This window comes from Mya arenaria, chromosome 14 (genome assembly GCF_026914265.1).
Source record: "Mya arenaria isolate MELC-2E11 chromosome 14, ASM2691426v1".
NCBI lineage: Eukaryota > Metazoa > Mollusca > Bivalvia > Myida > Myidae > Mya > Mya arenaria.
In genome coordinates, this window is record NC_069135.1 from 4,281,247 (window position 1) to 4,308,206 (window position 26,960).

At 35.4% G+C, this 26,960-nt stretch overlaps 2 protein-coding genes across 2 annotated transcripts in view; one reads left to right on the plus strand and one right to left on the minus strand.

The window, feature by feature from the left end:
* Window positions 1-26,960, plus strand: part of LOC128217417 (muskelin-like) — a 54,879-nt gene that overhangs the window by 26,179 nt on the left and 1,740 nt on the right. Inside the window, exons 11-18 of the mRNA XM_052924561.1 lie at window positions 13,858-13,999; window positions 21,728-21,932; window positions 22,366-22,433; window positions 22,683-22,759; window positions 23,053-23,164; window positions 24,233-24,310; window positions 25,406-25,570; window positions 26,387-26,459. Coding sequence (XP_052780521.1) covers window positions 13,858-13,999; window positions 21,728-21,932; window positions 22,366-22,433; window positions 22,683-22,759; window positions 23,053-23,164; window positions 24,233-24,310; window positions 25,406-25,570; window positions 26,387-26,459 — 920 coding nt within the window. The remainder of the gene's footprint in view (window positions 1-13,857; window positions 14,000-21,727; window positions 21,933-22,365; window positions 22,434-22,682; window positions 22,760-23,052; window positions 23,165-24,232; window positions 24,311-25,405; window positions 25,571-26,386; window positions 26,460-26,960) is intronic.
* On the minus strand, window positions 1,910-6,346 carry LOC128217419 (uncharacterized). Its single transcript, XM_052924563.1, has 2 exons — window positions 5,902-6,346; window positions 1,910-4,919 (listed from the first exon to the last, which is right to left on the minus strand). Exon 2 carries the CDS (start codon window positions 4,916-4,918, stop codon window positions 3,575-3,577), a length of 1,344 nt encoding a protein of 447 aa, XP_052780523.1. The 5' UTR covers window position 4,919; window positions 5,902-6,346; the 3' UTR covers window positions 1,910-3,574.

Sequence of the window (26,960 nt, forward strand, 5' to 3'; positions counted from 1 at the left end):
GTAGATGCTTTTTCTCCCACCTCAGTTAAGCAAAATTAAGTAAAAATGTATTTTTTGCTGGAACTCTTTTGTGCTTAGTGAAAACAATTGCATATGGATATGCCATAATTCGTGTTTGTCATGGATATGCGCACAGTAAATCAGATTATGTTAATAGTCAAATCAGCCTTTAAATAGTTCTAAGGAGAGTGAAGCATTATTTCTTGAAAGGTGCGTGAAAACTGTTTTATGGTGACATTTGAAGCGAGAAATGATTAATTGGCGTTCTAAATATTGCCACAAGACAAGGTTTCCATGATGCTACAGACGACAGTCTTCAACAAGGGAGGCAATTACAATGTGGTGACCATTAAAAAGGAGTTCCATACGGGCATTTTATCTTCGCCGGTGGGCAAGATAAGAATTTCTAGCATGGTTAAATTATTGGATTTATTTATCTGAGGTGGGAGAATAATTGTTTTTGCCCTGTCAGTGGTTGGTCAGTCCAGACTTCACTCTACATTGCCACTCAATAAATTGAGAGGCTAAGATCCACGACGAACATCATACCGTGTATGCAGGTTGGTCACGACCAGAAGATGACTCCTATTGATTTTGAGTGCTGAAGGTGAAAACACTTTCCACTCAATAACTGAATATCCTTTTGGTCTAGGAACTTCATACTTGGTATTCAATTTGTTCATGACCAGTACATGACCCCATGACCAGTAGGTCAAACTTCGAGGTTTTCAGTCATTAACTTAAGAATGCTTGCACCCGGAAACATCATACTTAAGCCTGTTGGTCATGACTAGTGACTGACCCCTATTGATTTTGAGATCAGTAGGTCAAAGAACCAAGTCAAGGCCTTGCCCTTAAGGTGAAAAAACGGTCTCCACTCAATAACTGAAATTTTAAATACTTTGCATAATAATATGCAATTCAGATCACAGAAAAACAAATAAGTTTATTTTCAAGCATATAAAAATGCATTGAAAATGATAATTGATCATGCATGCCGCAGTTGTTTTTATAAGCTTGGCAGTTTTTTTTTTAATGAGTTATACTGTAAGCAAAGTGCAGTTTGAATTGTAAACAAAATCAATCGTCTGCTTATTAAGATAATCATCTAGGCGCTTCATGAGTAAAATATGATTCTGATTATATACAAAAATTCAAGCATCTGAAAATTAATCGCTCAAAAGGACTTGTAAGACTGCAAAAAGGTTATCAAATCGATACATACTGTAAATCAGAAAAAAAACTTGGTAGTTCAAACAAAGATGCCCAGGAAATAATCCAGCAACAATGTAACAATTTATTTTAGTGTCAGTGTCATTCTTGTAGATAGTATGTCCTGTTAACATAATCTGTTTTCATTCAGGGGATCGTAGTAATACTCCCTTGAATTTAAAAAAAAATTCATAGGTAGATATAATACATTTCATGAAATTTGCATGTACAGTAAAACTGTGATCGCTCGAGGATGCGGGGGTCCGAGCTGAAACCTCGAGGGAACAACCCGAGTTTCAATTTTCCAGTTTGTTATAAATTATCTTTCAGTGTATATTAAGTTTGAAGTCTTCAAACTGACTGTTTACTACGACACCGATTTTGTGTTGCGTTGTGGAAATCGGTCATACAGTCAAACCTGTATTAAGTGGCCACCCTTGGGAAATGATCAAAGTGGCTGCTTAAGACAGGTGGCCACTTAATCCAGGTTTGACATTTCTGCCACTTTAGCTTTATTCAGAGATGGAGTATGTATCTTAACCACCACCTCACACCACAATCAATAACATCTGTATCCATATTATTGAAGAAGATTGAATACAAATACATTTGTATAGATAAAATAACTTTATTTCAAATTAATAAATAAAATACATTAGATAAATGTTAATACAAGGCATAAAAAAAACACTACATATCAGTCTACACATTTACACAACTACATGTACATTCACAATTTTAGTTCACTTTTTAAAGTAGTCCGTACATTAAATAAATGTTGATGCATAGCATAGCATAAACAAAACACACCACAAATCAGTCTACACATTTACAAAAATACATGTGCATACACATTTCCTGTAATTTTCCTCTGTCTTTTTGCATTTGGATTTCCATTGCTTTCATATTCCTCCACAATTTCATGCTTACGCGATAGTAAGAAATTGATTTGAGTCCGTCCACAGTTAAATTCATTGGCAACACTTCTTGCACTACGGCCGTTTTCTAATAACTTTATACACTCGACACGTTCTTTTAGAGTCAAACACTTTCGATTAGTCTTTTTTTCGACAATAATAAAACTTTAAAAAAAAATATCAAGAACAATGCATTGTAAATTTTTGTTCGTAGAAATAAAAATCCGTGCACTTTGAAAAATATAAAAAAAATCGTATCTCGTTTCACGCCGCTGTGAATTCATAATAACCGGTGTTTTTGTCGGTATTTAATAATTTACCTCTGAATTATTTAATTATCGTATTAATTGTGTCATTAATTGTGTCAATTCTGATCAAAACATTCGCCGACGTGTAATAAACATGATTTCTCGATGAGAAAACACGCATGACAATCGTGTGATGCAATATTCATTTTCATTGGATGACGGAGATACCCGAGGCCGTCGTTCTTTTCCGTAAACTACTGTATGCAATTAAAGCTGTGTATTGGAAAAATTTATAAGCAAAAGTGTCAGTGACAAGGGATTAGTGGCCGCTAATTAGTGAATATATGGCTTCGTGGGGACAAAAATTAGTGGCCGTGGCCGCGTTAGACAGTTGGCCGCTTAATGCACGTACATTATATAGTAAAAACGTACGGGGGGAATTTGGAGTGGCCCGTTAAGGCAGGTGGCCATTTAAAGCAGGTGACCGTTCAACCAGGTTTGACTGTATATTCAAAGACTGTTGTATACAAAATGTTAAAGAAAAAAACAATTATTAATGAATAAATAGTTATGCTTATTTTTACAAAAAGCACATTTTCTAAACAAGCAACATTAAATATGACAGTACAAATTATGGCATTAGTCAGATTTAATTTTCGCAAAATCAAGGATTGATGATTGCCGCATCTTGTCTGTCTCATGAAACTGTTGTATCTCATAATTAACTTCTCAAATGCCCTTATCAACTATCATTGGTCATGCGTAAACAGTGATAAACGGTTTTTCACACACTATTAAATTTCCTTTTAACCGTCATCACAATTTTTACAACTTGCGAAAACACCTTAAGGTTTTGTGCATGATTTGTGTATATGGGACCGGATATAGTGCTCGTCTCCTCGACTTATTTAAGTTTCGAGGCAGCATCAGTATATTTTATATGAGAATAGAAGGAAAAATGTTTGGGACCAAGCTCAGACCTCGAGGGACCACTGGTTCTCGAACGACTGCTTGTTCGAACAACTGCAGTTTTACTGTATTCATCTTTTAACCCAATGTTTTCAAATCATTGGTAAAAAATAATAATTACCCAACGCAAAAACCTGAATACCCAATTGCAAAAAGTGAGTGGGTAATTACCAATTCATTGCAAAATCTTATCTTGAGCTCTTGATTACATTAGTTTAGTTGCGCAAGTCAACAGTCAACAAGGATCTCTTTGTCAAATGTAGGTGCTAAATTCCCACTACTTTTACAGTGTGAATATCCGGTGTTCCAGATGTCAACGGAATCTTCCATGTCTTGAGCCTGATGAAATGTGTTTTGTTCTTCTCTGATATACCTTACATTATAGTCCTTGTCAACACCATCAGCGGACCTAAAATAGTGTAACACAGCCGTGGTGGAGTCAGAAGACCTATCTTTAAGATTGTCACTTACTCTAAAGTCTGGTTGTGTGCATTCTGTTCTTGTTTTCACTTTCATGTTGTAGTGTATATCGCCAAAGACTTGTCTAGGTTTTAGAAAAAATCTGTCTTTTGAGATAACATATTTCATTTGGAATATAAATTCTTTGTGTAAATTTTTAATAAAATTTTCTGAGCACTGTGCTTTATGAACACCTCTTCCTTCCAGCTGGTGATAAATTATAAAGCATTCATGTTTTCTTCCATCGTTTAGTTGGAGTTTGTACTGGCTGTCAACCTTTTCAATAGTAACTCGGACAACTTGTGTTTTGTTGCGTTTTCTCAAACTGTTAAGGGATATTAAAGGAAGTAGATTTCTGTGATTGAAGTGAATATTATCAGAATTGAAATAATCCAGATCACTGTGACTGAAGTAGATGCTCACATTATTGAAATACTTGGCATCCCTGTACAATATTTTCTCGTCACATTTAGTTGACCTGCAATGGATTTCACCATCTGGAGTCCGTGTGTGAAGAACAAATATCAAAACAACTATGAAGCAAATCAGAACAATAACACCTCCAATACAGTAAAAAATGCATATGCAGTTGCACTCTGTATCTTGACATTTCTCACAGCATTTCTTTATCTTTTCCCAACAGCAATTCTTTATCTTCTCCCAACAGCAATTCTTTATCTTTTCCAAACAACATATTTTTAGCAACGGTCTTAGGGTATACCAACATAATAAAAATATTGCCTTTACTATTTGAAAAACACTCAGTTCTTCCTCTCTACAGCCTGCTATTATGATTGTTACTATCAAAATGGGAATTTCGCTTGTAAATACCGCAATTAAATCATGTGCTTCAGCAATGGAAGGCTTTATGGTTTTTCGTTCTTTCGCAATATATAAAAATATTTGTATTACACTATGTAAGAAGGAAATGGAAATGAAAAATGTAAGTGCTATCTTCTTGGCACAGGATGGAGGACCGTAAACAAGTCCTTTCTCTATGGTGTATAGGTCAATCAACATTACAATGTTGCAGATGACGCTGAATAGATGTACAAGAACTGTGACTACAATTTTGCATATTGTCTTGACTGTTTCCCAGCATTTATCAGCCATACTGTGAAGAAATGAATAAGAACGGTTACATACATTAAAGGAATGTTAATACTTTTTACTGACATTTTAACTGACATTAGTGATTAGTTTATTTACATATAGATTGGGTAAGCAGAATAGTACATCGATTTTGATCATTGCAATATTTTGTTTTATTTAACACACTTATTGCATAATTTAAGTAGATTATTTGGTAAACAAGAAACATGTCCTTATAAGTTATAACACAGATGCCAATATAGATTATAAGTATCTATCATGTGTTTCCGGTATGGATAGAAAAATCCGACCCGAGGGCACATGTGTAAGCTGGTAACGAGGCTTGCCGAGTTACCGGCCAAGCAGCGTGCCCGAGGGTCGGATTTTTCGATCCGGACCGGAAAAACATGATTGATAATTTTTCTTGCATATCTAAATTTATCAATTTGTGGAAAAAATGACGTTGAAAACGAACTTTTGTACAATAACACCAAAAAGCGCATGCGAAGTTGTTTACTGCCGTCATAGAGTGCAGTAACTAAAAATAGCGTTTTTTTACGATTATTTATTTTCAATTTTAATTCAAAGTCTTGCAAACATATATATTTGATTGTGCTTTATTGAAAAAGCATAATTTATTTTTCATAAACCATACAATAAATGATATAATTAGTGGCGCGTTGTTGCGCGTGACTCATCTTACATGGGGTATGTAAGATGGGTTTTTCCAGCACTGGTCACATGACCGGAAACACACGTCCGGTATGCAAGAAAACAAGTAGAACTCCAACAATATAGAAATGTTATACGGTTAACGGTAAATATGGAAGGTATCAGCGCAAACCATTTTAACTAAGAAAGTGGGTATAGCTATGCGAAATATAACAGATAACTGCAGATATACAACTTCTATGCTGACCAATATACATATGAAGTTAAGCACGTCTATGTGTAAAAAGTATTTTAAAGTATTTCAAATAGTCTAAAAGAACACAAGAACATACCCTGCAGTGTGAATCTTTCAATGGTTATTTCATTCAAGCGTTTATTGAATGTCACCTCTCAATTGGGGTCTTGTTGATGCTGTCTTGTTATCACTGTAAACCTGCTGCCTCTATCATTTCTCTTAAGAAGGTTCTCAGTGTTTCTTGCATTCGATGATTAATCAAGTATAGAGGCAAAAATATGAACTTCCAACTACGCTTGTCAAAATTACCCATCACCTAGATGGTAGGCGGAGTCAAATGCACACCAATAACCATCCAGGGATTAGTCTTCACTGTATCATAGCTGTATATTCTCTGATTTGTTGAATCATAAAATGTGCCACTTAATACATGGCTTTAATATATCAATACACAACTTATGGCAATGTGAAGAATGTTTGTTTCCTGCAGAAAATTGTCCAGAACATTTGGATTTGAACTTTATATTTCTTTCAGATATAAAACTGATTCAAATTTATGCCTTATACACTATGAACATACTTACTTGAATAATTGGCACCTTTTATTTTACCTGACAATGCATTTATGAATACAAGACTTATTGATAAGCACATGACTATTGTCTGCACCTGTCATTTTATACATTTGGTCATGGGTTAACCATAATTTTTATATGCATGAGGTGGAATCCTCATTGGAACAAAATGTATTTTTTGTAGAATTAGAGTTTACCATTGTTCATGTCACAGATTGGAAATAGACAGATATTCAAACACTATGTTTTAACATAATTATATGCTCTAAGAAAGCATGCTTAAATCGTTTGAATTGCGTTTAACACTGTCACGGCGGGGAATCCACATGACAAATTATTATTTATTGTGTTATTGATCATATTTTTGGCATAAAATTACCAAAACAAGTGATCAGACATGCTGGTTATTAATATATCTTGTTTAAACACCTGTGTTGAACATCAGTTTTTAGCTCTACTGGCCAAAGGCTAGAAGAGCTTATGCGATGGTAATGTGTATGTAGTATGTGGTTCCATGCGTCCGTGCGTCTGTAAACAATTCCTTGTTAACACGATACAACCTTCAGTTTTGATTGTATTTCGATGAAACTTGTACAGTATCTACATATTCATCAGAGCTTGGTTCCTTTCAAAAACCAGCCAGATCGGCCCATGCATGCCTAGATTATGGTCTTTGATAGTATAAAAAATCAGTGCGTCTGTAAACAATTTCTTGTAAACACGATACAGCCTTCAGTTTTGATTGTTTCTTGATGAAACTTGTACTGTATCTACATATCCAATAGAGCTTGGTTCCTTTCGAAAACCAGCCAGATCGGCCCATACATGCCTAGATTATGGGCCTTGATAGTATAAAAAATCAGTGTGCCTGTAAACAATTCCTTGTTTACATGATACAGCCTTCAGTTTTGATTGTATCTCGATGAACCTTGTACAGTATCTAGATATCCATTAGAGCTTGGTTCCTTTCGAAAAACCAGCCAGATCTGCCTATGCATGCCTAGATTATGGGCCTTGATAGTATAAAGAAATGCTATTGTGTAACCAATTGCTTGTTAACACGATACAGTCTTCAGTTTTGATTGTATCTCAATGAAACTTGAACAGTATTTGGATATCCATTCGAGCTCGGTTCCTTTCAAAAACCAGCTAGATCTGCCCATGCATGCCTAGATTATGCGCCTTGAAATGATTAGATTATGGGCCTTGATAGTATAAAAAAATGCTTTTGTGTAAAAAATGCTTGCGAACATGATACAGTCTTCAGGTTTGATTGTATCTCAATGAAACTTGTACAGTATTCAGATATCCATAAGAGGTTGGTTCTTTTCGAAAACAGTGATGTTGACCACACAAACCCAGCCAGTAGAGCATAGGCCCTTTTTAGGCCTCTTGTTTTCTTTTCGAGGATAAAAACTGAAATGATATTTACAATGAACAAATGCACAGCAGAAAAAAGAAAATGTTCATCTGGTAAATCTTTAATAAATTAACTTCTAATACTAGTTATAGACCATTTTGAATTTTTTTTTGTAAACATCATCACATTGAGTCGCTTGGTGAATATTGATACTTATTTGTGTGCATTGCATGCAATTCTTGCTTTTTATGAGACTAAGGCTCAAGCTCCCTAGCTTTTGGTCCAGCTCATATCAGAAAAAGAATACAAATATGCTTATTGCAGTCAACAGGTGCTTATATTCATTCCCGACAAAATAAAAGCACTCAATAATACTCAATAATACTGGTATCTTAAACATAAGCTTTTTTAGTGAAATACAGCTGAAAAGGAGCATAGAGCCATTGTCGTAGAATAATGAAAAACAGTCCTTATCACCAGTTGTTGTGATTTTACTAGAAAATTTTTAACTCCATGAATAAATTATTAACAGTATGTACAGTAAGGATACAAATACAATGATGCTCTATAACCTATGTAACAATTAAAAAAGGCCTAAAACCAAAAAAAAGTATAACCCCAAAAATCATCAGTCAGATTTACTCATCTCTAACCTGTTCTGATAACATATTTTAGTATTAATCCCCCGCCACAGAGTGGGGAGGGGATTATAGGAATGCACTTTGTCCGTCTGTCAGTTCTTTCCTTCCTTCTTTTCTTCCATCTGTCTGTCCGTCTGGCTGTAACATTTCGTGTCCGCGCTATAACTTACTTATGCATTGAAGGATTACCATATTACTTGGTACAAATGTTGTCCTTATTGAGACAATGTGCAGTGACCTTGACCCGTGTCCATACCTTAAAGGTCAAGGTCACAAGAGACATTTAAAGGTCAGAGTACACAAGCTCATGTCCGCGCTACAACTTACTTATGCATTGATAGATTACCATATTACTTGGTACAAATGTTTTCCGCGTTGAGACAATGTGCAGTGACCTTGACCCAGGTGCATACCTCAAAGGTCATGGTCACACGAGACATTTAAAGGTCAGAGTACACATGCTCGTGTCTGCACTATAACTTATTTATGCATTGATGGATTACCATATTACTTGCTACAAATGTTGTCCTCATTGAGATGATGTGCAGTGACCTTGACCCAGGTCCATACCGCTAAGATCAGAGTTACCAGGGACACATTAAAGGTCAGAGTACACATGCTCGTGTCCGCCCTATAACTTACTTATGCATTAATGGATTACCATATTACATGGTACAAGTGTTGTCGTTATTAAGATAATGTGCAGTGACCTTGACCCGGGCCATACCTCAAAGGTCAAGGTCACACACAACATTTAAAGGTCAGAGTACACATGCTTGTGTCCGCACTATAACTTAATTATGCATTGATGGATCACCATATTACTTGGTACAAATGTTATCCTCATTGAGACAAGGGCAGTGACCTTGACCTGGGTCCATTCCTTAAAGGTCAAGGTCACATGAGACATTTAAAGGTCAGAGTACACATGCTTATGTCCGCGCTATAACTTACTCTTGCATTGATGGATTACAATATTACTTGGTACAAATGTTGTCCTTATTGAGATGATGTGCAGTGACCTTGACCCAGGTCCATACCTCAAGGGTCAAGGTCACATCTGACATTCAAAGGTCATAGTACACATGCTTGTGTCCAGGCTTTTTACATTTAGCAGTGTAGACATGTCAATTCTTACTGGATTTATTGACCTTATACATTTCATGTACTTTTAGCAACAATAACTAAATTTGATCCAAGAACTAATGAACCAATTGCAATTTGTGCCAGTAATCCATCATGAAGTTTTGGGTCCATATTATGACAATGCTAAATAGAGTTGCACAGATTGATACTTAGCGCACTCTACCAAGCATTATCATTATGTGCAACAAGTTTAATATTTAAAAAAAACAATGGACACAAATGTGATAATATATTTATAACATGTTTTTCTCTTCAAAAGCAGTAAAACAATGTTAAGACGTCCCCACTTTATTGAAAATACTTAAGGCTTGCTATTTCATTGATGTTATAAATCAAGGACTCATTTTCCTTCCCATTTTCAGCCAAAATAACCTTGACATTGATTTTACCTACACTACACACAACATGAATAACTTGAACAAATATCCTTTTATAATATGTTCAAATATCCAAGAATATTAAGGTTACTGATCAAACAACTTGTATTTCCTATATTCCTACTCTTGACCAGTGGTTGTGTACAATTTTGGTCAGATTCGACATACCAGTCAGGTTGCGAGAAAAACAAAATATACTAAGAAATAACGGCGGGGATATAGCCATCCTTTGGGCTGCCTTGTTCTTTTAGCTGTTACTTTGAAATGCCAAAAGGTTGAAGACATAAGGCAAAGAAATAATTCTGCTGATAACAAACTCATTTGAGTGCTTATCAATTCTGATGTGTACAGAAATGTGCCCAAAAAATGCAAGAAACTTCTCGACCAAACCACCTTTTTTTTTAGCAAAAGACATTTTTTTTAAGCCTTCATATGTTAAAGTTGTTGTCACACTTTCATGTCCATTTTCTGCGTGTTAATTGACATTGTATCTTGACTGAGTTCGATCAAAAGCAAGATTGTACCAGTAACTGCATAAAGTTATGGCTCTGGAAGTAGCTACAATCATGACCAAAACTTAACAGATCAGCGAACTCGTTATCTCAAATGCCACTCAGACAGAAACAACAAAAAAGCATGCAGCTGACCTTGCTGAAATGAAACCATATTGTGCAAAACTTGTCGAAGCCACAAACAGGACTCTTAATTATCATATGCATCTTATACAGTACCTAAAAAGTTAGGTCAATACCCTTAAAAAGAACTCCTGTATACCTCATACTCATTATATAGAAGACAATGTGAATATGAGCAATGCCAAAGAATTTATTGCAGAGCCCCAATCCATCGACAATAATAGCTCAAATCCTGGACATACCTCCAAGACAAAGCCATAAAGGATTCGCCACAGGAAAACACCCAACCTGTTACCTCACAGGATCAATTTTATGCAACTGTTCTAAAAATACCTTCTGAGGAAGTAACTACTAAGAAAATGGCCGTTCATGTCATCAAATGACTTCTCAATGCACACTTGACAAATCAGAAGAAAAATTTACGGAACAGCAACAGATAAACAACTGAAGATTACTATCTGGAAGCTCCAGCCATCCAGGAACAGAACTCTGGCAGAGTCCAGTCTTGACACACATCTCCGCCAAAGCATGTGTCGACCACTCCGGAAGCTCCAGTCTTTAAAATTATACAGTCAGAATATTTAGGGCGGGTCAAACATATTACACTAGACATGCCTATCCAACCAACAGAATCCGTATTTGAAAGTGTCCGGTCAGGGCAAACACGACGGTATTATGTAGGGGGTAGTAGTCTAGCTACCAAAGTAATACTTTACCAAGACGACTTGGAAGTGGTTGAATACAAGCGATTCTGGTCGAGTAGAATTAACTGTCAGCGTTGGTATTCAGAGAACGAGTGGGAATCTCTATTTTATACTAAAGCTCAAAGAGAATATGGACAAAATTGCATGGAAGACTAATGTTTGCCACAGCGTTTATGTTAATGATTTATAACTTGATCTTAACAATGTCTATTTTCGAAACTCATCTGCTTGCCAAATTCTCAATTGGAATGTTAGAGGTGCAATGTCCTCTGCTGCAAGTTTAAGCTACCTTCTTGATAAACACTCTATTGATATAGCGATTGTTATTGAACACAAATTGATAGAAAAATCCTATACTTTTAATGCATAATGGCTATACAGCAATGACAGTATGTGAATACAACACGGCCTCAAAATTAAATGCGGAAAAGGGGGAGTCAGTATTATGTATAAGAAGTTACTCTTGTTCACTACAAAAGAAATCAGCTTACAGGGATACACATTTAAACCAACGCTAAAATGCTTAGATTCCTTTCTCATCGGCACATGGCAAAGGGACTTACTTAAGAAGTGTGACATCATCACAGACAAATGCTGTGCCTTGTCTGACCACCTACCACTACATACAGCAATAAATATGCCATTGAATTATTTTGTAGTCGACAGTTTAAGCCTTATTGCATGGAATAAATGTTCTTCATGTCAACAAAAGAACTACTAAGACATGTTAGACACATATTTGAAATGTCTCAATATAACAAACATCCAAGCAATTGAAATGTTATAATCATATAATCAAATTTATAGAACAGGCATCACAGGCACTACCCTGGAGCAAGTTTAACAAACATGCGAAGCCATATTGGAACCACGCTGTCAAAGCAGCCCATACCAATTAGCGAAACGCCAGAAAAGAACTCTTAGCGAACAGCAACATAGGAATTAAAGGCAATTTATTTTTTGACAAATACAAAGAATTCAAGTGAATATTTAGACAAACTCAGAAATCAGCGATAACTTAGTGCAACAAAAAATATTACAAAGAGCTAAATGATGCAGCCGCATGCGACATAGTATATTCTGGCGTATGGTACACATGAAACAAAACAAAGAAAAGGAATCTATCAATGAAATTGAAGCAAAGGGTAAAACAGTATGCAAACCCAATGAAATATCCATGGCGTTTGGCAACGAAAATGTGTTTCGTATGAAAAATACAGACAATTTTAACACACACTGCCACACAGAACTGCACAACAAAGTTCAGAGTTTCTTGAGCTCTGCTGACTGCATTTCTTACAATATCCTGGATTGTGACGTAACCGCTGAAGAAATTGAAACATTGTTTCGTAATCTCAAAAAGCGAAAGTCTGGCGGTCATGATAAAGTTGTAAATAAACTTTTTATCAACGGAGGGACAATGATTCGGATGTATCTACAAAAACTCTTCACAATGATTTTAACAAAGCGGTGCGTTCCAGAAGAGTGTAAAATGGGTATTACACCGGTATACTGGTTCACAAAGCAAATAAGCCAAAGAATCACTGTACTGCAAAAGTTACAGACTGATAACGCTGTTACCTGTTGTATACAAGGTATTTGAAAAATTAGTACATGATCGACTCATCATTAGGTCAAATGTCCAAGTTAAAGATTTTCCGAACCCTCAAAGAAAGCTTATCAGCGTAAACTTGGCTCATTAACAGTCTCCTTTAATTTGCAAGACCCAATAGCCTCAAATGCAGAAAATGGATCACTGTCTCATGTGGCCCTGGTAGACTCATACTGTGCTTTAGACAATGTTCTTCATGCAGCACTGTCTGTTAAGAAGCACAAACTTTGTATCTGTGGAAAGACATTACATACCCTTAATAAACTGTTTTACAGATAGAAAGTATAGTTGTTGCAAACGGTGTGCCATCACCTCCATTTCGGGTCCTCCAAGGCTTCTGCCAAGGAGGGGTACTGTCAACCTGGCCATATCTCCTTTCATCAACAAGCTTCTGTGTGACCTAGAGGACTCCCCATATAGGTCCTTCATTGGGCACATCAAAACCGGAAACCCGATGTTAGCAGACGACCTAATGTTAGTGTCTACAAATAGATCATTACTTCAGGCCCATGTTACAACGCATGCCAATATATGGGGTTGCAAACTAAATGAAATGAAAAGTCTGGTCTTCAGGGAAGCAAAAGTTGCAATGACACTGATTAACAAAAATGTCTTTCATTTATCAGAAACTGCAAATCACGTAGAAACAGTTCTCCACTGACAGTCCTCGAGTAACCAAGAACCATATGCAGAAGAATTCATTGTTATTTCCATATTTTTTTCTTTTATTCATAAAATGTTTACCTACCTAACCACAAGTTTTCATGGTCCCGTCTTACTATGTCAAAAAAAATAATTATGGACTCACCTGTGGCAAGGTGGACGTGTACTGTTGATGTCCACTAAGTTGTCGGCGCTCTTACTTGAGAAGCTTTGTCTGATGATCAACAAGCTTTGGACTATTGTAACTATATGAGTAGAATATCTCAGTCAGGCATGATAGCCATGTCAACCCAGTCAGATATGTACAAAATTGTATCATCCTCTAATATTTCCATTGCAGCACAACGGAGGGTGAGCGGAGTGGTTCCCCACAGTTCAGTGGTCTGTTCTCCTACCACATACCTACCAACACATGGACTAAACTGCTGGACGACTGCACCGATCTCAGGTCCAGAATTGCTCACTCCATGCTGTTCCACCCTGTAAGCTCTAATTCTAGCTATCCTAATGTTACTGTTATTTTAGCTCACCTAAGCACAAAGTGCTCAAGGTGAGATATTGTAATCGGTCTATGTCCTACGTCTGGCTGTAATCGGTCTATGTCCTGCGTCTGGCTTCAACAATTGCTTATAAACATTGTCTTCTCTTAAACCGCTTGGAAAATTTTGATGATATTTTATAGGGATGTTCCTTGGGTGGTGCTCTTTCAAAATTGTTAAAAAATGAATTCCATGCATAACTTTGGTGTCCATGGCAACATAAAGGAAAAACTACAAAACTCTTCTTGACAAAAACCATGAAGCCTAGAGCTTACATATTTGGTGTGTAACATTGAATAGAGGTCGTCTACCTAGCTTGTTCAAATAATGCCCCTGTGGTCAAAACTGACCCAACCCCGGGGGCTACAAGTTTACTATAAACACATTTTGTTAAAACCTGATAGTTATGTAAAGTTTACTCTTGCAGCAAGGGCAGCAAATCTTGCTATACTTTCTCCCTTTATGATGGAGATTACTTTTTAGCTCGACTATTCAAAGAAGAAGGAGGGCTTTACTACTCGCCCCGGCATCGGCATCGGCGGCTGGTTAAAGTTTTAGGGCAAGTTGGGATTTTCACTTATAAATCCAATACCCTTCATTCGATTCACTTAACACTTCACACAGTTGTTCAGGGCCATCACTTAATGAGGTTAGATAACTCCATATTATCATTTATACATATTATGGCCCTTGATTGACTATGGAACTAAGGTTAAAGTTTTAGGGCAGGTTGGGATATTTATAAGTAACTTCTATATCCTTCATTCAAATGACTTGATACTTCACACATTTGTTTAGGACCATCACATAATGAGGTTACATATCTCCATATTATTCTTAATACAAGTTATGGCCCCTGATGAACTTAGAAACTTAGGTTAAAGTTTTAGGGCATGTTAAAGTTTTAGGGCAAGTTGTTATTTTACTTATAACGCCAATACCCTTCATTCAATTCACTTAATACTTCACAAAGTTGTTCAGGGCCATCTCATTTTGAGGTGAGAGAACTCCATATTATCCTTTATACAAATTATGGCCCCTGATTGACTTAGAAACTTAGGTTAAAGTTTTAGGGCAGGTTGGGATATTTAATTATAACTTCTATATCCTTCATTCAAATGACTTGATACCTCACACATTTGTTTAGGACCATCACACAATGAGGTTACATAACTCCATATTATCCTTAATACAAGTTATGGCCCCTGATTGACTAAGGAACTAAGGTTAAAGTTTTAGGGCAGGTTAAAGTTTAAGGGCAAATTGGGATTTTAGTTTTAAAAAAAATTCTACCCTTTATTTTATCAACTTAAAACTTCTCAGAATTATTGACGACCATCTTACAACAAGGCTACATAACTCCATTTTAACCCTAAATACAAATAATGGCCCCCTATTAACTTTTTTTCTTTTCTTTTTTTAGGCACATTTTTATATTCTTAACCAGGTTTTCACAAAGAGAAAACTATTTATAAGAATGACTTGCATCATTGTTCAGGCAGGTTGGTGGGAGAGCAGCGTCAAAGTCACCTTATGTATCGAATAATTTTTAGCTAGGTTTGACATATAGTAACCAGACTTGGTATATAGGAAGAGTTTATGGAGACCTTTCATGGGATTGTGTTTGAGGCCCCTAGGATCAAGGTCAAGGTCAAAGTTACTATTTATAGAAAAATGGTTAGTATTGAATAACTAAAGTAAGGGTCAACATTTTGCGACCAAGATTTTTCCAGAGACCTTTCATGAGATTATGTTTTGGGCCCCAAGAGTTATGGTCAAGGTCACTGTTGGCTAAAAATGGAAAAATAATTAGTACTGAATAAATTATAACTTATGTAATGGTTCACGTAGTGTGACCAAACTTGGTACCGTATTATATCATGTAAAGAACGCTAGCATAGATAGGATGCAGGCAAAAAAAATAGTTGAAAAAACGGGTAAAACCCCTTAATATATAAGATAGGACGCAGCGGAAAAATGTTAAAATCGGAGCCGAAAAATTGAGGTTGGTAAAGTAACATATATTGAAGAAAAAAAAAAAATGTATATAAGGCATATTTCGATAACTGTCTTGTGTATTTCGAAAATTATCGTCGTATTTCGGTAATTTAACATTTCGGTAATTTAGTGTACACAACAATGTTATAAGTCTTGACATTTTGAGAACATTCACGCATATTATAAGACTTATACAAATGCTGTAATAGCACGCCTTCTGACTGACAGTCAACCGTTGCAACCGTTGCAATAGTTCCGACATGCCATCTGAATGACAGTCAACCGTTGCAAAACTGTGTATCGTCAAAACTGATGATTGTTTTGATAAGGCTTGTCGCTGCGCGGAATAAAGCATGTCAGGCATAATTAATGCGTGTCGGTAATTATCCTTGCCAGCGGATGGCACGATGGGTAAAGTGCGAACAAACAACCATACGGTATTACCATCGCAATAGTTCGTTCTATTGATGTTTTTCTAATGACAGACAGCGGGTGTTTTTCACACCTTCGCACATTTGAAAAGATTTGATAGTGACAATAATGCTACTTTGCGTTATGCACATTCCTTTATTATTTTTTTAAAACAGTAACATACAACAAAATGTTTTGTAAAATATCGAAACATTAAAATCATGAACAACGATTAATTGATATTTACCTCCTTTCCCGATTTTCCGTTGCCGTTATAACTCAATCCAGTTCAATGCTGACTCACATTGAGTTTTTGTGAGAAGCGTCCCTTTTGTAAAAAAGTAAACACTCATGTTTGTTTTCAATTTATTTATCAATAAATCATTTTAAAGTAAACATTCAATATATTTCTGCGTGTGTTAACTTGCGTGATTTTACCTTTGTCAGTTGTTCTCTTCGGTGACGCAGTACAGATACTTACTATTACCGCGTTCTTCCTCGGTCTGATATTTTCCACCTGAAATGGACTTGGAAAAAACAGATGAAATTCTAATAGCATAGAAAGGACGCAGGCAATTTTTCAGACGAGAATTTGGGGTAAAAAGTGCGTCCTATGCATGATATAATACGGTATATAGGACAAGTAAATGGAGACCCTTCATTGGATTTCCTTTTGCCCCCCTAGGGTCAAGGTCACTGTTACTAAAAATAGATTACTGGTTGGTACTAAATAACTTACTGTGACCAAACTTGATATATAGGAAATGTTTATGGAGGACTTCCATGGGATAGTGTTTGGGGCCCCAAGGTTCAAGGTCTCTGTTACAAAAAATAGAAGAAAGCAGTTGAAACTGAATCTCTTATGCCAATCATTAAAAAATCAGGTTTAATCACACCAGGGTTCTTGTTTACTTTTTAATTTGATTTTTTTATTGCTTTTGACAGGCAAATATTACATCATTGTTTTCACTTCTAAGACAAAGCGGCATGGTGTTACAACAGCTCTTGTTTTAATTATTGTCTATTGTTTAGAATAAATTGATATTTTATGAATTCTTTCAAGTAGTCACTTCTAAGGTAATTATCGTTCTTTTTGTAGGTTTATAGGTTTAAGTAATTATTTTATTTTTAGCTTGACTATTTGAAGAATAAGGAGAGCTATACTACTCACCCAAGCGTCGGCATCTGCGTCACACCTTGGAAAAGGTTTTGCATGTAAGCACCTTTAAGACGCCATTATCACAGTAAATACATCATGTATTGCATTGAAACTTTAGATATGTATTCCCAACTATCTAACCTACTAAGTTAATGAAGTTAGATAAACCTTATTCAAATTTAATGCAAATAATGGGCCTTTATTATTTGACTTAGAAATTCTGGTTAACATTTTGCATGTAAGCACACATAGCTTAATATCTCAGCAACCACTTGATGTATTGCATTAAGACTTTATACAATGGTACTCAACCATTCAACATACTTCATTAACTAAGTAAGATAACTCTAGTTTGCTTTTAAAGCAAAATAAATGCCCTTTATTATTTGACTTAAAAATTCTGGTTAAGGTTTTGCATGTAACCACATTTTAGCCAATATCTCAGCAAATACATCATGTATTGCATTGAAACTTTAGATATAAATTTCCAACGATCTAACCTAATAAATTAATGAAGTTAGATAACACTTTTTTGAATATAATGCAAATCATGGGCCTTTATTATTTGATTTGGAAATTCTGGTTAAGGTTTTGCATGTTAGCACACATAGGTTAATATCTCTGCAACCACTTGGTGTATTGCATTGAGACTTTATACAATGGTACTCAACCATCCAATCTACTTAAATAACCAAGTAAGATAACTCTAGTTTGCATTAAATTCAAATTATGGCAGAGAACTATTTCTCAGCAAACCGAAAGTAAAAAAATTGACAGCTATAATTATGCATGAGGGGCGCCCCACGGATAGCGGCGTAAAGCCCACCCATTTCAAAAAAAGGGGGTAATTCAGAAATAAATAAAAATCAAATAAAACTCCGAATTTAATTTCACTCGTGATCATAAAAAAAACTACATTTTCACTCGTGGCTTCGCCACTCGTGAAAATATGTTTTTCTATGACACTCGTGAAATAAAATACGATCTTACACTGAAATAAACAAATATCCTCTATATCTTTGGGTCATAGTTTTCTTCCTTAGTGATAAATTATATATATTTGTAAAATCTGGAATTAAGCCAGTTCACTGGTTGACATTAAGAATAATAACTACTGGGACTTGCCTAAACTGGTATTCCTATAGATCTAAGGTTAACCCTTAGATCCTTCCTTTATTGAAACAGGGCCCTGTGGTTTTTGTGTGTTGTTTTGCCCATTAAGTGCATTAAAATTCCCTATATGGAATAAAGTGTCATGCCTTTCTCGATAATTATATGAGCCAGAGTCATGAAACTTAAGAGGAGTGTTAACCAGCAATTATGAAGTTGTGCATTTGGGGCTAAGGGAACTATTACTAAAATAGAGAAAAGGGTTTTACATTATATATTTAGTTCGAATTAAACTTTGGTGATAAAATATGATGTGTAGATATATTTCAAGGCTGAAAGTTTGGTATTGCCTTTTTTGCCTATTGCACATTCATCAACCTTGGGCGAAATAATGGCCTTTGCAATCGAGACAAAGGCTGAAAGTGGGGAATCTTCGTCCTATTGACACTATTCTAGTTTCAAGTGTTTAGGTTTAATACAAGTGTGCTAGCTGAAAAAAGAAACCAAATGACAGGAAATTTGTTTAAAGTAATTGTTCATAACTGTTACTTTTTAACACGACTATTCGAAGAATAAGGAGAGCTATCCTAGTCACCCGGGCGTCGGCTTCGGCGCCGGCGTAACCCCTTTTATGTTAAAGTTTTTGTAAGAGTTGGTGTACCACCTCAAATATTTTCAATGTCCATTGACATATGGCTTTGAAACTTTGCACACTTGTTCACCATCATGCCCCCAACCTGTATACAGGAGGAGGTAACTCCATCAAGCATTTTGACAAAATTATGCCCCTTTTTCTACTTAGATTTTATGTTAGTTTGCGTACCACCTCAAATATTTTCAAAGTCCATTGACATCTGGCTTTGAAACTTTGCACACTTGTTCACCATCATGCCCCCAACCTGTACATAGAAGGAGGTAACTCTATCAAGCGTTTTGACAAAATTATGCGCCTTTTTCTACCTAGAATTTACGTTAAAGTTTGTGTACCACCTCAAATATTTTCAAAGTCCATTGACATCTGGCTTTTAAACTTTGCACGATTGTTCACAATCATGCCCCCAACCTATACACAGGAGGAGATCACTGTATCAAGCATTTTGACAGAATTATGGCCTTTTTTCTACTTAGAACTTGCGTTAAAGTTTGCGTACCACCTCAAATATTTTCCAATTCAATTGTCATCTGGCTTTGAAACTTTGCACACTTGTTCACCATCATACCCCCAACATGTACACAGGAGGAGGTAACTCTATCAAGCCTTTTGACAGAATTATGCCCCTTTTTCGACTTAGAATTGATGTTAAAGTTTGCGTAACACCTCTGACAGATAATATCAAACTCCATGGATATATGGCTTTGAAACTATGCACACTTGTTCACCATCATGATCTCAACCTGTGTACAGGAGGAGGTCACTTTATCAAGCTATTTTACAATATTATGCCTCTTTATTTACTTTGAACTTACGTTAAAGTTTGCGTACTACCTCAGATATTTTCCAAGTCCATTGACATATGCCTTTCAAACTTTGCACACTTGTTCACCATCATGATCCGAACCTGTAACACTTTATACAATGGTATTCAACCACCCAGCCTAATTGAATAACCAAGTTAGATAACTGTATTTTGCAAATAATGGTCCTTTATTATTAGATTTAAAAATTCTGGTTAAAATTATGCATGTTACCAAATGTATGTTAATATCTCAGCACATCATGTATTGCATTGAAATCTAATCTAACAGTGATCCATGCATGTTTCGCCAAACTTTTCAATTCTTACACTGAAAAGCGGCGGAATAGTCGAGCGCGCTGTCTCTGTGACAGTTCTTGTTATTGATCCCAGTTATATGAAGTATAATGTAATTGTGATAATGTGTGGTACTTCCTTGAAGCATTAAATTTGAGTTGTTTTTGTGTATTCATTTCCAGTAAAATTCATAGAGCATGTTTCAACCCATGTACCTTCAAAGTCAAGACCATACTTAAGGGTCAAAAGGCGAGCTAACCTTTTTGTATATCAGACTGGAAATCCTTTGGATAAGAAAAATATTTGAGAAACATTAATTACGTTATACTATATTGTAGATAACATATTACACTTAACCAAAGTTCTAAATGCATCATGTAGGGTTTATTGATTTGGTTTAGAGGCACAAGGTGTTGAAAATGTTTTTGTTTTTTAGTAAGTGCAATTTTAACTAAACAAAATGAATCTGAAACAAAATGAAATTTATTTTCTCCTTATTAAAAGAATTTTATTTACAATAAACTTTTGTATGAGTATTGAACATGACCTTCCCCCATTCTATGCCCATCTTCATGAAGAGACTTCACATTTTCATAATGTTATTGTAAAGGTCATCATTGAGGCCTCAGTTCCTTTTGAAAATCAGCTAGATTCGCTCATAGATGACTGGATTATGACCCTTGAAATTGGCAACATTTCTGTATTCAATAGAGCCTTCACATTCACATTGTACTTTATATGTTACTAGACTTTAATGGTAGTATCCATGAAATAACACATAATGCTCCAAGTACTCTTACTTATGTGCTCTGGTTTGAAAACTATCAGACAAGCCATGCCAGTTATCGCAGAGCCCTCCAGGGTCTCCTGTTTTAAGTCCGACAGGAAATTCAGTTTTGGCCACATTTTAAACAACAGACATTAAATTAGTATTTTTAATCAAACTACTGGGCAAATTTATTTCACCTCTTCCAATTGGACCGTTTCTCATTCAAAACATTACATTTTTTAAATAAACATAATACAAAACAATTTATTTTAGAAAAAAATATCTTGAGAAAGATTGCAAGTATTAGCAGACAGTCAAAAATAACAACATAAAAACATTTGTTCAGCATTTCATAATGGACTTCAAAATTGTGGTTGACTTTAGTTCGAGTTTAAATCCTTTATATTTGATATCTATTAGATATAACTATTAATCTATAAGTTTGATGTGATGTATATTAATTTTCTTTGTAGAAAAAGCGAGTTTTGTTCATCTTTGCTGGCCAGAGAGCCAAAGAGTACTTGAATGATTTCCTCATGTATTACGTGGACGAGCGACGGGTCGAGGTTATATTGGATGGATCGAAGAAGGATCCTGCCCCTTCAGGTCGTCCAGACAACCCCATGACAGGGCATTCTCACATACGCAGCTTTCTCAAAGACCCCACAAAACGATCTAGTAAGTGTTTTTTAGGCTCTTGAGTTGGTTTTAGTTAGAGCTATTTTGATACACTCTCCTTTTCCAAAATTATATGTTCTATATGTAAATCAGTTAATTAATATTTTAAAATGGCTTTGTGTTTGCCTGTGAAAACAAAGAACAAATTCAGCTCTGTGGACTACAGTATTCATTAATTTTGAATGTAGTCCCCACTGCTGAAAATCAAGATAATTTCATGGTTTTGTGATAATGATTATGGAGCAATCAACGTGCAAATCTCAAAACAAATTGATCATTTCAACTTGGTAGATAAAAATCCTAATTTGATTTCTGTCATACCGATGTATTTCACTAAATTCTCTGAACCTACCCCGTTTTGTTGTGAGCTCAGTGAAAAGATAGCCCTTACATGTACCACCAATGGCAGGGACTATTTATTACCATGTTTCAGTACCTGCTGCTGGTTTTACACAGCGGGCGACACTAGACCCCGACACTGAAGAAATACATGTGCTTTCGGTGAGTACATAATGGTTCCTGTGTGTTACTTTCCCTTTTATATGTTTTACAGACTTGGAGAGAAATGTCATTTATAAATCTTGTAACATTAAAGGGTATAAATTTTGATATTTTTGACTGTCACACTTTACATACAATTTGATGTACACAGTCAATATATACCCACGTGAACTCGTGCTGAAAATTGTTTTGTTTATTTGAATCATTCTGAATGTACTACAATGTTTATCTCTCTCTCTTTCTTTTCAGGGTTTAAGTAAAGACAAAGATAAACGAGACAACGTAAAAAATTCATTCTGGGTTTATAATATTGCTAAAAATAAATGGTATGTATTTATTCCGACATAGATAGTCAAATGTTTCAATGACTTAGTCCGATTTGTTTGTTTTAATCTAAGAGGTTGTTTTTGCCAAAAACAGACTCAAACATTTTGCATTGAAATTGGTTGTTAGATGATTTAAATGAAGCATAAACAAGCCATTTCCTAACAAATTAAGCATGGAGGTTTGTATTCTATCATAGCTTGTCATATCAGCTAATAATTTGCAATGAGTCTTACTACTATGGTATTTGTTTTAAAACTATTTTTTTGCTCACATGAATTGTACATTTGACCAGGTCGTGTATATACAAGAATGAGAACACCGGTCAACAGTACTGGGCCAAGATGCAGCACGTGGAACCAGTGCCACGGTTTGCCCACCAGCTTGTGTACGACCATGTCCGTAAGGTAACACACTTATACAAACATCTAGAAGAGGGTCAAGGTGATCTAGCCCTGTAGTTGTCTAAAATGTGCACATTCCCCTGGCTTCTTAACACCAGTACTGGGTATAATTTCTGAAAAACATCTTTTAAAAGCATAATAAGCTTAAATATCTTACTTCATTTAGCCAAATTATGTTTTTTAGTTTTTGGTTTTACAAAAAAAAAAAAAAAAAAAAAAATTTTTTTGGTTATCATAAAGACAATTTCCTTTAAAAGTCTCAAAACTATTCAAAATGATAATATTATACATACCAAAAAAATATTGTTAGCTTTATCCTGTTAATAGGTATTGAGATGTTTTGAGAAATAAGGGCCCGGTTTCTACCCAGGAAATGCACTTGATAATGCTAATGTCACCCCCCTTTCTTTTAATTTTGGTGCTGATGTCTCTGTTTTTCTGTCACATTTTTCTGTCCACTCTGTATCTTCTAAAACCCTTGATGGATTTGTATCTTAGTTGAATATTTACCACATCTAGACAATTTGCAGAACAGACATTCAAGACGTTCCAGACAAGGTCACTGTATATGGTCAAAGGTTCCAGTCATGTGCTCCATATCTCCTAAATCGCTAGAAGGATTTTTCGTGAAACTTGCGTAAAATGTTCACCTGATTGACCCACCACCCACAATCTTCTCCATATCTCCCAATGTCAAATGCCTTTAAACAAAATATGAGACAAGCATGGGGGAGACATTGGTTTTTGTTCCCAAAGCCAATAGTTAACTTATATGTCCTGGAAAAGATGAGTTTGGTTGATTGTTACGGAGCGATACAATTGTATGGTCTCTTCACTCTCTTGTATTTATTGACTGGACACATTCTCGTGTAGCATCTGCGCCAATGAGTGTGATAAGTTTAATTGTCTAAGGACTTGTTTTGTGATTGTTTTAAACAAAATAAGATTAAAGTAATTAAAATCTGACATACCGGTATGCCCTGATGCTTAATAATGAAAATCATAACATATTATAAATTCACATTAAACCATTTTCTCATGAGTGATGCCTTCTTATTTTTATTATTATAGGTTCATTACTTATTTGGAGGTAACCCTGGTAAAGAAAATTCACCTAAGATGAGACTGGATGACTTCTGGTGTTTGCAGGTATATAACAATCAGGATGTTAATGATCTTTATAGTTGTATTATAGAAACTTGTTTGATCTAGTTTTATTTAAAACAATATATAAAACAATGTTGTTGCATCAACACTTTTCCAACATACGTAAACACCATGTACCATATTGAAATATATGTATCAGGATATTTATATAAAATCAATTAAATAAGTCATGTCAGGATGCAAGGGAGTGCCTTAAAATTGACAAAATAGTTAGTTGATGATGTGATTTTGTACATATTTTATGGATGCAAACAGAATTGATAAGTGACCCAAAAGAGGGGACATAAAAAGTAAAAAAATAATGAAAATACTTTGGTCACACAGGAAAATGTAAGGTAGACTGGGAAATGGTTTTTTTACACGTCCTACAATCATTATCATTTAACCAATATCATTACAATGAAATCATTATCATATAGTAATTATCATATAACCATTATTGTTATCATATAACGGTAACCATTATCATTACTTATCACCATTATCATTTTCACATACATGTAACCATTGTCAGTATCATATAAACATTGTCATTTACACTATCACATTACCATATATAACCATTATCATTCATTACCATATAACCATTATTATTGTTCTATAATGTATTCAATAGATGAGAGTCAATCCTCACCCAGTATCCTCATAGGGCAGTTGCAAGTTTTGTTGTATTATTTAATACCATTTGGAACTCCTCGGCCATTTTTTCAAAAACAACCTCGGATGTATATGGACGGTTTACATACTTAAAAAGTGGTACGTTTAAGTCGCTGCAAATAGATCGCGTAGTAATCTTATTTAGTAGTTAAAATTTATGACTTAACTCTTGGGAATCGTAATTATGTTTGCAATAATACACTTCACTGGCAATCAATTTAAACTGAGAGCAATGAATACAACTCTTAAACACTACATTTAATTAATGCTTTTATTAAAAAAAATACGGACTACTTCAACAGATGTACCAGCATACATCCGAGGTTGTTTTTGAAAAAAATGGCCGAGGAGTTCCGAATGATTTAATACATCCTGTGCTGGTCATATACAACCATTGTCATCTCTAATCTATTTCTACAGCTAAGTCGGCCATCACCCAGTAACCTGTTGAGGCGTTGCCAATATTTGGTGAGAAAGTACCGGTTCCAGGAGATGGTGGCCACTGACCAACGGTCAGCAATGGTCTATCTACAGAATGACCTTGCCAGTGCAATTGACCAGCAGAATGCTCAACAGAGACAGGAGGTGTGTAGTCAAACTTGTTGTACTCTGCAAGATTTCGATATTTTACATGTATATACTGGTCACTGACCTGTGGTCAGCAATGGTCTACCTGCAGAATGACCTTAATGACCTTGCAAGCACCATTGACCAGGAGAATGCTCAACAGAGAGAAGAGGTGGGTTGTCAAACTAGTTGTGCTCTGCAACTTTTTGACATATTTTGACATGTGTATACTGGCCAGTGGTCAATCATGGTCTACAGAATACAAAGAAACAAAAGGTAGATAGATGACACCTGTATATTACTTGAATTGAAATACATTAATTTATTCAATGATGCAAACTTGGCACCTTGAGTCAATTCTACTTGCCTAATTTACATTCTTTATCATAATGTCATTTATTGTAATGTCAACAGCAAAAGAAAATTAAGCTTTTGGTCCTCACTCAGGGAGAACTATTGAGGTCTTACACTGAAACAAATAATTATCATTCCACATCAAGGTGAAATGCTTCAGTCCCTTGAGCTGTTCGGGGTTTGTTTGTTTTCCCAATATACGGTGTAGGACAATTTGTTATTATATACACTTTATAATTCTGTTAACATTATGTATCACAAAACATGATTGCCTGTTTTCCAAGTAGAATATACTATATTTAACAAGGCACCCTAAATCTAAATCTACTCCAGTCTAATATGACCTCCCGGATCAAAATGCAAGACTAATAAGGCTATTGTATTACACATTTCAGTTCATTCCTTATCAGGTCAATTTGATTACAAGACCCATTGTAACCTACACAGACACGTAGAACTAATTTGTTTGAACATATTCAGTTCCATGAGCTGGCATCATCGCTGTTCAGGCTGGAGAAGGATGAGGAGGAGATGGTTCAGTCACACGCAATCTGTGAGTACCAACATTTGAAGGTCATAGTCACTCTTCAGCTGATTGTCAGAGTTACTAATTTTACATGATGTCATATCCTAACATGACAATACTCATCTTACATATTATCATCTCCTAACATTACAATTACTCACATTACATCAACTCCCGGGATTACAATTATTCATCTTATATATAATGATCATCTCCTAACATTATAATACTTGTATTACATGTTATAATCTCCTGACATTACAATAACTTATACAGCAAAACTGCAAACAGGCGGTTGTTTAAGAACTGGCCTTTGGTCGAGGTCCGGCTTTAGACCTGACTATTATTCCTGCTATTTAAAAAAAATATACTGATGATTGATCGAAACCTTAATAAGTCAAAGAATTCAAGCACCATTACCAGTCCCAAACACAAAAATTAATTGCAAAACCTTATGATAACCTCGAGGTCATAATTTCACACATTTCCCAGAAGCTTGATCTTAAGTTTTCTATGATATAATAATGC

What these genes read in the sequence shown, in the direction of transcription:
- LOC128217419 (XM_052924563.1), bottom strand. Translation starts at nt 4,918, where the DNA reads ATGGCTGATAAATGCTGGGAAACAGTCAAGACAATATGCAAAATTGTA.